A 17465-nucleotide genomic window follows, 5' to 3' on the forward strand; every position below is an offset into this window, starting at 1 on the left:
TAATTCAATGACGGTGAGTTGTTGGATAAAGGCACTAGCAGATTCGAAATTTTTATAAATTAACAGAAGTGACAAATCCCTCCTGTGCACTGTTACGGTACAAATTGCAGCTTTGTGTAAACTTGTGAACTCAAGTTATGTTAACAACTTCAGTTACGTACTAAGAGCAACAAACGAGTACTGTACACCGAACGCAGACGACGCTCTGAGGGCGCTATCAGTGTTCCGTGTGTAATGGGAGGTGACGAACTGCCCTATCTCGGACTGGCCTGCAGGGACCTACTTGTTATTGCACAAGACACGTCTGCAGGCCAGTTAATTTCAGTTTACGGAATCCTGCGAGATAACATCCCCGGCGGCAGTATTTTAAGAAGCTCTAGCCCGGAGTCCACCTCAGTCCTCATCCGGTTCTGACTGCTCCGGTATTACGTCTCGTCGATCTAGGTGAGCAAAGCGGGAGAGGAATATTTCACTTCACCAGGGGAGAGAGTTTGTCCACTTTTCAGACTTTATTCTCTAGCAAGCCCTGTGATAGAAGTTTAATACATTCTCTTTTTCATTTTCAAATTATGGCGCTTGCTTCTTATGTGCTGCAGTCTTTTTCTGAATTTGCGACAGTAACTCCACAAAATTAAAGTCTTACTAAAAGTGAAGGCATGTTCCTAGGTGCAACATGATCGTGTACCTAGGAACAAATATTCGACTGTAGTTTAAAAAGCGTTTCAGTCAAGAAAATCCCGTCAATACTGCACTTAAAAGTCTACCTGTTACGTTTCTACAATACTGCACACGGATAATCAGGAAATGAAATCACTTTAAACAGAAGTATAATTAAAAACGAGGTACAAATTAAATAAATTTTGAAATAGAAACCATTTAGAACTAACACAAAATTACATTTTGAAGACAGGTACAATCGTTGAGACATAAAGAAATTTAGTTCATTTGCAAGTAACATATGTTGCACGCAAAATGATTTTTTTCCTGTTTCATGGTACAAGATGGTACTAAAAATGTAAATGTCGTGTGACTAGGGCCTCCCGTCGGGTAGACCGTTCGCGGAGTGCAGGTCTTTCGAGTTTTTTATTACAGACGCCAACCGGCTCTCTGACCGAACACGCTGAGCTACCGTGTCGGCTCCCATTTTGTTCGTTGTATCTGCTCGGGGCGGACGTCGAAATACACCCATTTCAGTTCGTTGTTGATCCATTAACTCAGTTTTTTTTATTACAGAGGGCAGACCACTCAGCTATCGGTGGCGGACAACATCGTACTTAACTAGCTTAACTATCCACTTGTTATGTGATTAGTTCTAAAACATGTAGCATTTTACTCACCATAGCATCCTCTATTCGAAAAACTATGTATTCCAAATAGCTTTAATATATTATACGGCATTTAAATATGTACAAAGCGAAATTTGTTACAGATGCTGCGCATCACGTCTAACAACAACAAAACCTGTCGAGAAAGCATAAACTGCTGCTGGCAGTCTCTAGTGCGCATTCCTTCATGCGATTCTAAAATCAGTCACTAGACTGATGTACCGACCAAAACCCGTGGTGTTTTCTTGTCCAGTTTATTCTCAGACAGATTTAGGTGTTACTGAAGTAGCCACCTGGAACAATGTTAATATAACATATAATTTTATTTGGCCTGTCACAACCCTTCAGGATCACTGATCATCTGGTCAAGAAGTCTTCTTTTCTTTCGGAATATCTATTAATTCTTTAGCTCATTCTGGTCCTCCTTGGTTCATTACCCTTAATTTTTACCCTGCAGTCTGTCCACTTCTAATCTTGCTCCGTTTTATTTTTACTCCCTTTTATTCCCTATTAATATTACATTCGTATGCTCCATACGTCTATCAAGTTTCGTTTCCTGTATTTTTAGTCAACACGTTGTAGTCTTTTCTCATGATGTACATTGGAACCTCCTTTTTCCGCATATTCCTGCAAACCGTTTCTTTACTCTCATAAAACTCCTGCTTCGATCTATATATCAAAACTTCCGCTTATTTTTTGTGTCCCTTTTCTTCACAACTTTTTTGTACCACCTTCTTCAACATGATACACTTTCTCTTGTTATTGATGGTCATGTTGTTGTTGTGGTCTTTAGTCAAAAGGCTCTTTACGCTATTCAATCCTAAGCATGCCTCATATTTTCTGCGTCACTACTGCTACCTACTAGTATGTCCTCTTTAAGTCGTGTACTGTCATCAAGCCGAGGTATCGATCCTAAATTTTTTCATCTAACTCTTCCCTCTCCATTATCAAACTTACTACTCCTTGGTGCCTCTAGAAGTGTCCTATCAAGCAACCCTTCTTTTCGTTCAGTACCTACTAACTTGTTATTCCATTTCCACATCTAATCTTCAACATCTTCTTTATCACCATAGTTCATAAGCTTCGACTGCCTATCGTCCAAGTTTCACTTCCGTACAAGGCTTCCAGGAAAGTATCTTCAAAAAAGGATTTCCTAAAATTTAAATTTATATTTGATACTGCGAATTCCCCTTTTTCAGAAATATTTTCTTGCTATTTCTAGTCTTGACTTTATGTCCTCCCTAATTCAGCATCATAAACTGTTTTCCTTCCCAAATGTCGTAACTTATCTGATACTTTTAGTGTCTCGTTTCTTACTGTAATTTACTAATTGCCGCCACATGTAAAGCGTCTCATTCCATTACTTTTACTTTACTTTTGTTGATGCTCACCTTAAAATCTTTCTTCATGACAGTATCTATTCCATTCAGCTGCCCTTCCAGTACATTTGCCATCTTTGACCAAATTACAATATCATCGGAGAGCCTCAGTTTCCTCTCCCTGAACTTTAACTCCCTTCCCAAGTCCCTACTCTATTTTTCCTTTATTACTTGCTCAGTGTACACGTTGAATAATATTTGAGATGGGGCGCAACCTTATCTCACTCCCTTCGATCACTGCTTCCACGTCAGATCCTTGGCTCTTACAGCTAGTCTGTAGTAAATAACCTACCACTCTCTATATTATATCCCTCTTACTTTCAAAATTTCAATGAATATATTGCAGCCGTCACTATTAAAAGATTTTTCTAAATCTCGAAAAGCTATAAATGTGTGTTTGTCTTTCTTCATCCTATTTTCTAAGATAGTTCATATGGCCAGTATTGCCACGCATGTTCCTACGTTTCTCCGGATCTCACACTGACCTTCCCAGAGGTCACTTTCATACAGTTTTTTTTTCATTCTTTTACAAGCAAGACTTATTTCGTTAGTATTCACACTTGTCAGCAATTGCTCTTTTTCTTTCTTTTTTAACTGGAATTATTATACTCTTCTTCAAGTCTGAGTGTATTTGGTCTGTCACATATGAGTCGGTCACCGGGATATACGACTTGTTTGATCGAGGCTAACTCTCCCCAATGATATCAGTATTTCTGACGGAATGTCGTCTATTGCAGGAGCCTTGTTTTCACGTAGATAACGTGAACAGATAGATAACGAAATGAATGTGTGAGAAAAGTGGACAAGGAAAGTGGCCTATCGAAGACTCTTACTAGAGGGAACAGGTTATTGGTAGCGTCCAGAGATAGCCAACATTGTGTTGGAAGGCGCTGTTGAGAGGCAAAATGGTAGTAATAGACAAAGACCAGGAAACGCAAAAAGAGATTATAGGATGTTCGGTATAGCAGTTACATGGAGATGAAACGGTAAGTGCCGAATGGAAAAGGACGAAGGATTACGTCGAACTATTCTAAATACTGAAGGCATTTCAAAAAACAAATAGAAGCAGCAAAGTAACAAGGATACAGAACAATATCAGCGATCCATAACGGTAGCAACCGTCTCACAAGTGTCTCTGTTAGAAACGCTGATAAAATTTTCAAACAGTAATGGGTCAACGTCTGAATGAATCCTCGTGCATTGTCCTGTTTCAGGAACGGCAGACACCATGTACTCCGGAAAGGTGGTCATCCTGCTCGCCGTGCTGGCGGCCTGCTGCTCGCTCAGCTCGGCGAACCTCCACTTGGAGAAGGTGGACAAGTACATGCACTGTAAGACGTGCGATAAGTACGCCCTCATCATGGACGGCTGGGTCTTCTCCATGTACAACCTGCTCGTCGGCGTGGGCGTGAAGGTGCCGCAGGCGCTCAGCTACTCCCTGCACCTCGCCTTCTTCCTGGTCGCTGTGGTAAGAAGCAAACGTTTTCTTTAACGACGATGACGGTGATATTATCGGGCGTACGATGGGTGGAAATCTTTAATCCAGGACTAAAATAAGATAAGGAGTGAGTAAATATACCTCTACAGGGTGTTACAAAAAGGTACGGCCAAACTTTCAGGAAACATTCCTCACACACAAATAAAGAAAAGATGTTATGTGGACATGTGTCCGGAAACGCTTAATTTCCATGTTAGAGCTCATTTTAGTTTCGTCACTATGTACTGTATTTCCTCGATTCACCGCCAGTTGGACCAATTGAAGGAAGGTAGTGTTGACTTCGGTGCTTGTGTTGACATGCGACTCATTGCTCTACAGTACTAGCATCAGGCACATCAGTACGTAGCATCAACAGGTTAGTGTTCATCACGAACGTGGTTTTGCAGCCAGTGCAATGTTTACAAATGCGGAGTTGGCAGATGCCCATTTGATGTATGGATTAGCACGGGGCAATAGCAGTGGCGCGGTACGTTTGAATCGAGACAGATTTCCAGAACGATGGTGTCCCGAAAGGAAGACGTTCGAAGCAACTGATCGGCGTCTTAGGGAGCACGGAACATTCCAGCCTATGGCTCGCGGCTGGGGAAGACCTAGAACGACGAGGACACCTGCAATGGTCGAGACAATTCTTCGTGCAGTTGACGTTAACCCTAATGTCAGCGTGAGGGAAGTTCCTGCTGTACAAGGTAACGTTGACCACGTCACTGTATGGAGAGAGCTACGGAAGAACCAGTTGTTTCCGTACCATGTACAGCGCGTGCAGGCACTATCAGCAGCTGATTGGCCTCCCGGCTATACTTCTGCGAATGGTTCATCCAACAATGTTTCAATCCTCATTTCAGTGCAAATGTTCTCTCTACGGATGATGCTTCGTTACAACGTGATCAAATTGTAAATTTTCACAATCAACATGTGTGGGCTGACGAGAATCCGCACGCAATTGTGCAATCACGTCATCAATACAGATTTTCTGCGAACGTTTGGGCAGGCATTGTTGGTGATGTCTTGATTGGGCCCCATGTTCTTCCACCTACGCTCAATGGAGCACGTTATCACGATTTCATACGGGATACTGTACCTGTGCTGCTAGAACATGTGCCTTTACAACTACGACACAACATGTGGTTCATGCACGATGGAGCTCCTGCACATTTCAGTCGAAGTGTTCGTACGCTTCTCAACAACAGATTCGGTGACGATGGATTGGTAGAGGCGGACCAATTCCATGGCCTCCACGCTCTCCTGACCTCAACCCTCTTGACTCGCATTTATGGGGGCATTTGAAAGCTCTTGTCTACGCAACCCCTGTACCAAATGTAGAGACTCTTCGTGCTCGTATTGTGGACGGCTGTGATACAATACGCCATTCTCCAGGGCTGCATCAGCGCATCAGGGATTTCATGCGACGGAGGGTGGATGCATGTATCCTCGCTAACGGAGGACATTTTGAACATTTACTGTAACAAAGTGTTTGAAGTCAGGCTGGCACGTTCTGTTGCTGTGTGTTTCCATTCCATGATTAATGTGATTTAAAGAGAAGTAATAACAAGAGCTCTAACATGGAAAGTAAGCGTGTCCGGACACATGTCCACATAACATATTTTATTTCTTTGTGTGTGAGGAATGTTTCCTGAAAGTTTAGCGGCACCTTTTTGTAATACCTTGTATATCTACATATATACACCTTACACTGCGTGGTGGAGGAGACTCTGTACCATTACCAGTCATTTTTTTCCCGTTCTATTCCCTAAGAGCGTGAGAGAAAAACGACTGTCCGTATGCCTTTCCCAACATTCTCGCAAAAAACCAAAGCCGACCATTTGCCTCCCCTACTACAATTCTCGTATACTAATTCCAATTGATATTAATTTTCAATGATGTGCCTAGATACTCAGTCGAAGTGACTGCGTCAAGCAACATTTACTATAGCTGGACTCGAAAATTATGGGTTTGTTTTTCGTAATACTCTTATCTTCGTGGTCCTTACACGAAATGTACGTTTGCGGCAGTAGAATCTTTTTTCACAGTCTCAAATGCCGGTTCTCTAAATTTTCTCAATAACGCTTCTAGGAAATAACGTTACCTTCCCTCCAGAGATACCCATTTGAGTTCCCAAAGCATCTCCGTAATACATGCAAGTTATTCGAACCTACAGGCAACAGATCCAGCAACCTGCCCCTGAATTGATTCGATATCGTGCTTTAATCTAGCCCGGTGCAGAACATATGAACAGTAATCATCAACGGGTCGCACTAGTGCTCTATATGCGTTCTCCATTACAGGTGAACCATACTTCCCTAACATACCCGCAATAAACAGAAGTTAACCATTCCCCCTCCCTACTACAATTCTTACAAGTTCATTCCATTTCGTATTGGTCTACAACGACACGCCTACATTCTTCATCGACTGACTGTGGAAAGCAGCACTCTCCTGATGCTGTACTCGAACATCCTGGTTTTGTTCCGCACTCATCTGTATTGACATAATTTTTTCTACATTTAGATCTAGTTACCATTCATCACACCCCTAGAAATATTTTCCAAGTCAGCCGGCCGGTGTGGCCGAGCGGTTCTAGGCACTTCTGTCTGGAACCGCGCCACTGCTACGGTCGCAGGTTAGAATCCTGCCTCGGGCATGGACGTGTGTGACGTCCTTAGGTTATTTAGGTTTAAGTAGTTCTAAGTTCTGGGGGACTGATGACCTCAGATGTTAAGTCTCATAGTGCACAGAGCCATTTGAACCACTTGAGCCATTTTCTAAGTCATCTTGTAATCTGCTACAGGCATTCAACAACGACACCATCCCATACACCACAGCATCATCAGAAAAGAGCCACAGACTGCTGGTTGCCCTGTCCACCAGATCATTTATGTATATACAAAATAACAACTGTCCTACCATACATCCTAACAAAACCCTTGTCTCTGACGAACACTCGCTGTTGTGGACAGCATACTGGATTCTGTTATTTGAGCAGTCTTCCAGCCAGTGATGAATCTGGGAACCTAATCCGTATGTTAGTACCTTCGTTAAAAGTCGGCAATAAGGCACCGGTTCGAATGGTTTACGGGAATGATAAAAATGGCTTAAATTTAGAAGATATATCTTATTTTTAATTTCAGTTAGGCTTTTTAAAGTTATTTTGCAAAAAATTACACACTCTCTCTCTCTCTCTCTCTCTCTCTCTCTCACACACACACACACACACGCATACATACATACATACATACATACACACACACACACACACACACACACACACACACACACACACACACGCACACAGACACAATGAGACTTCATTCTGTCTCACTTCATAAAAGATCAACTAAAAATTCTGATTCATTTAAAAAGTGGTTAAAAGAATGCGCAGATAAGCGTTGTTGGTTGACGATCCAACCAGTCTGCCACGCAATGGAACCTCCAAAATAATATCTGTGCATGCAGTGTGGACACTGCACGAGTGTTTAAAAGCTGTGTAGCTTTCGTCTCATCATTAGCTACTTATATTAGACGCTGGCCTTCGGTCTGTACATAATTTGGACTCTAATAAAAATTGGCTAGTATTGAATCATATACCACAGGCATAACAAGCTGGAGGACTTTCTCTCCAGAGTAGGAAGCTATGGACACAGTGCTCTGTTGAAGCGCGACAGCGTGATGTCCACCAGTCGGAATAAAAGGTACGAGATAACGCCACGGCCGGGTAGGTGATGACAGAAGTCATCGAACGCAGATAATTATTCCTCGTGCCTTACTTTCTTCAAAGAACGTCGTTTTCCGTGTGAGTAAAGCCTTCGGTTGCCTCTTTCACGGTAGACAAATCTGTTCCAGTGGCGCTCTAAATTTCAGCGCAGTATAAGGAGGAAGAAAGATTCAGATATACGGGCTCGTAGACTACAGGGCGTTTACAAATGCAGCACAAGATAGGACTGGGATAGGACCTGGAAGGAAATCAGCCATGTCCTTCTCATAGGAACTATTCTAGCATCTGCCTTCAGCGATTTAGAGAGGTTACAGAAAGGTAAATCCGAATGTTCAGAAGACTCCAACAACGGACCTCCATAACTGTGACGACGACTGTGCCACTCAACTCGATAATCAGTATGTCGTTAGTAATATGGAGACATTGCAAGAAGCAATATTACATCCTGCCTGGGCCAACGTAGTGAGGCAGGGACGTTGTTCGCGATATACATGCGTAATCTGACAGATGGCGTCTGTAGTCCTTGTAGTGTGTTGACAGACGACGCTATCCTATACAGCGAGGTTACATCGTAAGGACCGTCTTACGAAAACGTGAGAGGCTTGCAGATGATGAGGGCCTGGTGTAAAGAATGATATCTCACTCTGAACAGACTTTTATGTAATGATCGCAGATGCACGGTAAGAAACGACGCCGTTTGAGTACGGTTGGTTGATCGGTTTGGGGGGAGGGAACCAAACAGCGAGCTCATAGGTTCCCATCGGACTAGGGAAGGATGAGGAAAAAGTCGATAGTGTCCTTTCAGAGGAATCAACCCGGAATTTATTTAAAACAATTTAGGGAAATCATGGAAAACCTAAATCAGGATGGCGGGATGCCGCTTTCCACCGTCGTCCTCCGAAATGCGAGTCTAGTGTGTAAATAACTGGGCTGCCTCTCTCAGTGTTTGAGTAGCTGCCGACTGCTAAAGCCTTCAGGCATCTAGGAGTATCTAACGGATGGGACAGGAGATACCACACAGAAATTTGTTACACGAATCAAGGAAATTGTTCTTCGCAGACAAAAAAGGTGGCTTAGAAAATGTTAGGTTGAACATTTCTTCCTCATTGTAGCGTCTTTAGCGATTTGCTTCAACGAGAGAGAAAAATCAAACGAGAGCTGCACGATTCGTTTATTTATTCAGTGTGATAGCGTTGCACAACTTCACAATGTGCTACAGAGGCAGATATGGTGCAAGAGAGACGTTGCACATCGCTGAGTGCCTTGCAGAAGTCCGTAAGCCCTCGCTCCGTAATGAGTTAAAGAGCAACCCTTTTCCACAGGTATTCAGATCAAGAAATGAGTATGAATAAAAAAATTACAGTTTAGGAGTCACTCTAGTATGCTATAGTCTTTTTCTTGTGTGCCAATCGCCCACGGCACAGGAAAGGTGAAAATTATAATGGACCACTGTTCACCCTTCCACAAAAGCGGTACAGTGTACAGAAGTAGGCGCAACACTCACTACAACTGTCTCCTAGATCAAACGCTTGATCTTTCTCGCTAAATGGTGTACATTTTCTACGCCACAACACTTCATAAGACGTACAAGACATATATCCTACACGATATTGTTGTCTTGTGTTCCTTTACTTTAAACATTGCAATATCTATATGTTTCCCAAGTAAGTAAACTGCTTCCACTTCTTATTAATAATCTCTGTTTCAAAGTGCAGGTCTTGTATCTCTTTGCGGCTGAAGGAGTTGGCGCAGTGCTAAGACACAGGTCTCGTTTTTAGCCCCTCTCCCGTGTTAGGTGTCCCGTAATTTCCCTACATAGTGTACGGTAAGTACTGGGACGGTTCCTTAGAATGATCACGGACGATTTCCCTCCACATTCGTTCCCTTTACTGGTTTGTGCTTCATCTCGAATGACTTCGTCGTCGACGGGATATTAGACTTTAATTTTCCTTGTTCCTTCCATGTCCCTTTTGCGTCCTGCTTGCCAGTGTTCTGGGTTATACATTTCGCTTATTTTGCACCAGGTTCCATATTATAAGGGCTCAGGTGGCTGTAGATGCTGTCAGGCTAGGCAGTCAATCCTGATCAGGGCTGCAGTTATGGTATACGACTTCGAGGGATGCAATGGACCCCATCTGCTTCCCGAGGGTGAACAGCGGTGGCGTAGGGCGCGGCGACGTAGGACGGTTCTGACAATCAAACTGCAGTCAGGAGCTATCAAAACGTCAGCAGAAGTGGAAAAGTCGTACGGTTCAGTATCTCGCAGTTAGCTGTCGTATCAGCTCGCCAGGTCCAAAATTGTCCTAAGGATTCAGTTGCTCAAACTGTAGAAACTACAGATGACGCATTCCAACAACCGTCGTTCTCGTCCATTTCTTTCTATTTCCCAAGGGGTGCTAGGCTGACACCTGCCAAATTGCCATTATTGAACAATTAAATTACAAAATTTAGGCTTTCAGTAAAACATTTAGGAAATGATGAAAAAATTGTTGTGATGGTTTGTACATTGTGTTTGTCCGGAGCGAGATGGGGGCATCCGACAACTCTGGATAATGAATGTGGGTATTATTGGGGAGACTATTGCATCGAAGAAGATTGGGGATGTCTGTGCGAGAAGGAGCTGATAATTGGGATACCAGTATTAAGGCATGAGTGAAATAGCAGCTGAGGAAGGAGCTCAAGAGCTGCAACAATCATTTGGAATAGGGTGGGCTGGGCAGGATGCACTATGGTTTTAAGGAAGGGTAGATTTTAGGGATGAGCTAGCGGCCTCGAAATGGAATTCTCTTTAACTTACATTAGGAAAGGACATGGAGAGTTTCTAGAAAAGCAGAAACTGTGATATGTTAATGGAAGCGCTGTAGCTCGCCAGAGTTTCCTGGCGCGGAAGACAGTACAGTGTTGGGATTTCATGGAAGGAGTGGGACAGGGGAAAGTGTTCTAGTAATTTTTATTTATCCTGGACTACAGTCATCGTAAATTTGTTGAACGACGCTGCAGCCATTTGTTTGTACGATTTTTATTTTATTGTTATACGATCCAGATTTCGGCATTAGGGTATTTTCAAGTACAAAAACGTGTTTATGTGTCAAAATCGATCAGACTGGTATGAAGGAAGGACTTGTCTATTGACATTTAACCAAGTTTTTGTACATGGAGATGGCCGAAATCTGAATCATAAAACAAAAAACAAAAAAATTATGACCGTCAAAAGGCGGCAGCATCATTAAAAAAAGTGTTCTAGGTGCTATAAGCTGGTACAGGGTGGGAGAAGGTAGCCGAACAAGGAACGCGAGGCGCAATCATTTCGTTACAGGATTTTGAGGGATCAATAAAATTTGGGAAGAATGGACGTCAGTGCTACAGTGCCACAGGTACAAGTACTGATACGTGGTCGGGCTTTCCCGGTGGCATAGGCGAGGTTGCGTTCGACTGATGCGGCCGAATTAGGTAGTGGAATATAATTTTTACAACTTGGAAGAAGTTGTGAAAAAGCATCCACAACAGCAAAACGTGTAACACAAAATACCGAGTTACGCTACGACCTATAAACGCAACTTAGATGCCATCAACGGAGAACAGCTCAGCATAGCATCGTTGAATCACTCTTCCGTTGAACTCGGTGAACCTTCACACGAAGCCCTTATCGGTCATTCTTCACCAATAAACCTATCCACACTAGTGTGTATCGCTGTTCACGTTCAACTATCACTGCAGGAGAAACATACCTGAGTCAGAAGCGAGCAATGATCGCTCAATGCCTGAAGCAGTTCACGCCCATTACACTGTATTCGCTAGCCGGCCTCGTAGCAACACTGAACACGAACGACACTAATGCACTCAGGTGGCCATTCAACCTGTGACACAGAGAAGCACCTCTAATCTTTTACTTTACCGTTGATGGTGTATAGAATACGACAATGAAGTTAGCTGCCATTCGACCAGACCTTCTGGGTGCCTCACTTTCCTGTCGAAAGTGTGTATTTTGGGATATACCTGGAGAATATATCAATGTGATCCCGCCATGTTAAAGTCGTAGAATGTGGTGTACACTAGCACGTAGTAACAGAGTGAGAAACTTTTTGATGCTGATACATGTAATGTCACTTCACTTTATGTACACGAAATTAACCTGTATCAGTGCGAACACGTTTGTCGAATTGCATGTTTCTCTTTTTTCCAATTTCAGGATGTGTAGCTACATTTACTATAAGACAGTTGAAAATGACCCAAGTTGCGAAACATATACCGTACTTTTAACTGAAGTAAATAATTTGCAGCGGAGCAGTAGGTTGATATTATTCATTTAATTATAAAAAAAAAAAAATATATTGTCTGCCTCTTCTCTCTTTCTTAGTGACTAGATTCCGAGTAATTTTCGTGCCTTTCTTATTTTCAGCTCAATCGTCTCTTGAAGGTTGACATCCGTTTGCTCTGGAGCGGTATCAGCAACATGATAAAGGAGGTGAGAGCTACCGTCCTTTCTTAACACCGACTCTTTTCGAAATTTGAATACATTACCAAACATCAAAATATTACCCACATTTTTTTTTTAGGTGATAGCCGACGAGTACCTGAGAGCTGTCCTGAAAGAAGTCGGCTTGAAACTGATCACCGTCATTGAGTGCGTTTTGTCGAAGATGCATATCGTAAGTACTCTACCCTCAGTCAAGACTCTCGCAATATGTCATGATTAACACCATTGAAACATTAAATTATAACTGTGCGCAGACTGGAGTTCTGCCGGTAAGAGTTTCTTCAAGCTATCTTCCCAGGATTGCAAAATAGCTTGAGCATTTTTTATAGCAGGTATATTTCTACACATCTCGTAGCGTTATAGGCAGAAGAGGTATGTTAGCAGATAATGAGCGGAGAATGTTATTTTCTTCAGGTCTAAACGTGGTATGGAGCTTATGTATTGGGATTCTGAGATAGCTTTGCTATGTTGTCCATTGGCGTAATTAATGTAATCAAAGACGATTAGCCAGGTGACAGTTGTTTATTGACTGTTTCCATTACCGATTTTTTTATTGTGCACAAATGGATGCTTATAGAAACAAAAAAAAATGATATTCGCTGCATTAGTTCAAGATTGACGCGTACTAACAGTCTCAAAAAATTTATATAAGTCCATGCAAGGCAGGCCTCAACATGAGGATAGTCCTTAACATAGTTCGTACTAATCTCAGATGCACGAATATGTGTTCCTGTTAGTAAATAGTAAACATAAATAATATAAAAAGTCTTTGTGATTTGGCTTAGAATGACTGATACATAACTTATTTTTTCCACTTTTTCAGGCGCTGAACTGGTAATCCGCACGTCTGCTTCACTCTGAAGAAAAAGGAAAGTAGAACCATGAACACCATGTCCAAATATATGAAACATGTCAATTCAATAAATTAAAATTTGATTCCAGCATATTCCGCACCCTTACATTATTTTTCTTTATCTTTGAAGCACAGTCGTGTATCCTCACAATAAAGAACTATACTGAGCAAGTTACCTGCTTTAATAATATTTCTGCATTATACATCGGTGTCTCCACCTAGGTGACATGACAATTACCGGACGAGTGGAAAGAACAAAATTGTAGAGCTCTGACAACTCTGGGCCATGACGCTCGCCTGTGAGAATCTATACAGTATGAAAATATCTCACACATGGCTACTAGACGTAAATACATATTGAAATATGGATGATTTCGCTGGGGGTCAAAAGTCAAACTATGATTCTCTCAATAGCACATTTATAACCCGGTAATAGTGTTATATCACTTTTAGTTTATAATTGTAAGACAGGAGCACGATGCCAGGGTAATTACTACAAGAGACGAGGAACTTGTAAATGCCGCACTGGTCACCCGTGTTTACCGCATTTCACATACATAGAAACGTCCTAGCTCTTTAGAAAAATGAATTCTTTTGACGATTACTCATCAAAACAGCCATTTAGCAAGTGTCCCACACCTACATTCTTTTTTGTGTGAGTATATGATACTGAATTTTCGGGTTGTGTGTAGAAGTTGCACAAATGTGCTACAATTCTAACAGTAACGAAACAGCGACAGCGTCTGAATTTCCAGTACCTCTGTCAGATATATGACGTCTTACTTTCACCGTCTGATCTGCAAAGCATACGGACCGAAGAGAACGAATGTGAGAATGTTCATGATAAAGAGCTAATCAAGCGATGTGACACAGAAACTGGTAGTTACGTTGACGTTGGCGAGGATTATGGAGAGCCACTTTTTGCCGTGATGATTCCATCACTTTTACGACAATGTGGAAGTGAAAGGAAGTGCCATCACCATTCTCGTCACAGAGGGAAAATTTCTGGAGCTTGATAACAGTTAAAATGGCTTTGATCCTTCAGGTATTCCAAAAATCAAAATGATTACAAAAAATTTATTTTACATAAATTTAAGTGGGTAATTAGTCCAATAATTTCACATCGCATTCGATCATCTTTGCGGTATTACTATCGGACACTACGCTATTTGTGGACCAAGGCATTCCCTGCCATTGATCGTTACTGTTACGTTGTTGATGGAAAAGGATAAAATGTACTGCCTAGAATCTTTTACAAAAGAGATACCGTCAAAAGAATCGTTCTGCAGTCAGCCAAAAACTCCAGTTCACTAAATTTTCGAGACACTGTTTCGCGAAAAAAACGTCAAGGTCCCTCTATCTCAGTTCACAAAGCATCTCCGCAATACTCGTGTGTTGATCGAACATACCGCTAACAAATGTAGCTGCACGTCTCTGAACTGCTTCCTTTCATCCAACCTGCTGGGGAACCAAAATACTTGAGCAGTACTCAAGAAAGGGTAGCACTACTGTTACACTATGTGATCAAAAGTATCCGGACACCTAGCTGAAAATGACTTACAAGTTCGTGGCGCCCTCCATAGGTAATGCTGGAATTCAGTAAGGTATTGGCCCACCCTTAACCTTGATGACAGTTTCCACTCTCGCGGGTATACATTCAATCACGTGCTAGAAGTATATTAAATTTCGGGCATGCAGCCGCGCAAATAAAATTTCCACCACTGATATTTCGGCTGCGTATCGTCCGCCATCTTCAGAGTGAGTCACAAGACTGACGACAAGATGCCAGGCCTTATATGATCCACCGCGGCGGTACAGCTCATGCGGGTCGCAGATGCTTATCGATGTAAGATCGGCGGCGATGACATCGTGACGGCTTCTCTGAAGTTTAATTACCCCAAGAGCCGGAATCCATGCTTTGTCCAAATCAAAACCAGTATCTCTATTTATTAAATTATTAGCTAATCTAGTGTCTATAGCTTCGTTGAAGACAGAGTCTCAAATGGAAGGGGTGGATGTTAAAATCTAACACATCACTGTAATTCATGGAATGGCTGTATCAATACAATGTTCAGCCACAGCTGACTTGTCTGGCTGTAATAACCGTGTGTATCTTCGATGCTCCACACATCTCTCATGAACGGTGCGTGTTATTTGACCTATGTACTACTTTTCACAATTTCCGCAAGGAATCTGATACATACCCGCATTACGAAGCTGTTAATCGTCTTTCACAGAGCCGAGCGACGCTGCAATTTCGTGGGGGGCCAGAAGATCACCTTAACACGGTGTTTCTCAAGAATACGACCTATCTTCGAGGAAAGAGCACCCACATAGGGCAAAATCGCACTAGATCTGAAGGAATTACTATCTTCTTCCCCATCACATACCTGCATTCTAGGTTTTCCATTGGTTGCTCTACGAATTTGTTGCAGAAGCAATCCACTCACTGGAGGAACTTTTATTTGCGCGGCTGTATGCCCGAAATTTAATGGCCTGTTCATTACGGCGCGAGAAGTTGAAAATGCTCAAGTGCTGGAAGGTTTCTATGGGAGTTGCATCACATTCTTCACGGAGTGCTGCACTGAGGAGAGGTATAGACGTCGGTTTGTGAGGCCTGGCACCAAGTCGCCGTTCCAAAACATCACAAAGGTGTTCTGTAGGATTCAGGTCAGGACCCTGTGCACGGCAGTCCATTACAGGGATGTTATTGTCGTGCAACCACTCCGCCACAGGCCGTCCATTACGAACAAGTGCTCGATCGTGTTGAAATATGCAATCACCATCCCACCTTGGGAAGCAAGAAAGTGCTTAAAGCATCAATATATATCTGAGTCGTGATAGTGCCACGCAAAACAACAAGGGATGCAATCCACCTCTATGAAAAACACGACCACACCATAACACCACCGCCTCCAAATTTTACTGTTGGTGCTACATATGTTGGCAGATGACGATCACCGGGCATTCGCCACACCCGCATCCTGCCTGTACCGTGATTTGTCACTCAACACAACGTTTTTCCACTGTTCAATCGTTCAATATTTACACTCCTTACACCAAGCGAGGCATCGTTTACATTTACCGGTGTCATGTGTGGCTTACGAGCAGCTGCTCGACCATGAAATCGAAGTTTTCTCTTCTCCCGCCTAACTGTCATGGTATTTGCGATGATCCTGATGCAGTTTGGAATTCGTGTGATGTAGTTTGGAATTCCTGTGTGATGCTCTGGATAAATGTCTCTCTATTACTGTGAGGAGGGAGTGTATCTACATACGAGGTCTGATGGAAATCTTTTCAACATTGCTCGCCTCAAGGCCAAGACCAAAATAAATACAGTTGTTAGCCGTGAGTTGTTATATGCGGACGATGCAGCTCTAGTAGCGAACACAGAAGATGAGCTGCAGTATATAATTAACAAATTGTCACATGCCTGTGGAAAATTTCGTCTACTCATCAACTTTCAAAAGACCAAGATCATGGCGTAGAGCAGTACCAACCTTCCATCCATCAGCACTGATGGCAGTCTAATCCAGGTAGTTGATGACTTTACCCACTTGGGATCCACAATACGTAGCAACTTGTCCATGGACACTGAAATTACTAACATAATCGCAAAGGCATCATCTTTCAAGGCTAGATTGAAAAACAGAGTATGGAACAACGAACTGCTTACCACAAAAACTAAATTAAAAGTCTACAACGCTTGTGTTATAAGCACCCTTCTCTATAGCTGTGAGACATGGACAAGTCTTTCTAGGCATGAATCTCGACTCAACAGCTTCCATCTCCGCTGTCTCCGGAAGATCCTTCAGATCTCTTGGAGAGATAGAGTACCCAACACCGAAGTCTTTCATTGTGCGAGCACAACCAGCATCTTTTCACTCCTGGGCCATCGACGTCTAAGATGGTTCGGACATGGCAGGCGCATTGATCCTGAACGGATACCGAAACAACTGCTGTACGGAGAACTTCAGGAGGGTGTGAGGCCAGTGGAACGACCGCATCTTCGTTTCAAGGATGTCTGCAAGAGAGACCTGACCAAGACCAGAATCAATCCAAGTCGCTGGAAAAGCATTGCAGATGACCGTGTCAAGTGGCGAGTAACTGTGCAGAACGGCATCAAGCTCTCAGAGGACGAAGGCACACAGGAACAAATCAGGAAGAGGACAAAACGAAGAGACAGAGCGGCTTCTGTTCGAAGTCCCTCAAATTTCACATGTC

General features: G+C 42.6%; 1 protein-coding gene across 1 annotated transcript; it reads left to right on the forward strand.

The window, feature by feature from the left end:
* The first annotated feature begins 391 nt into the window (after positions 1-391).
* On the forward strand, positions 392-13362 carry LOC126416710 (uncharacterized). Its single transcript, XM_050084521.1, has 5 exons — positions 392-444; positions 3919-4172; positions 12311-12376; positions 12468-12560; positions 13212-13362. Exons 2-5 carry the CDS (start codon positions 3933-3935, stop codon positions 13224-13226), a joined length of 414 nt encoding a protein of 137 aa, XP_049940478.1. The 5' UTR covers positions 392-444; positions 3919-3932; the 3' UTR covers positions 13227-13362.
* Positions 13363-17465: the final 4103 nt, after the last annotated feature.

This window comes from Schistocerca serialis, chromosome 8 (assembly GCF_023864345.2).
Source record: "Schistocerca serialis cubense isolate TAMUIC-IGC-003099 chromosome 8, iqSchSeri2.2, whole genome shotgun sequence".
In the NCBI taxonomy this organism is placed as follows: Eukaryota; Metazoa; Arthropoda; class Insecta; order Orthoptera; family Acrididae; genus Schistocerca; species Schistocerca serialis.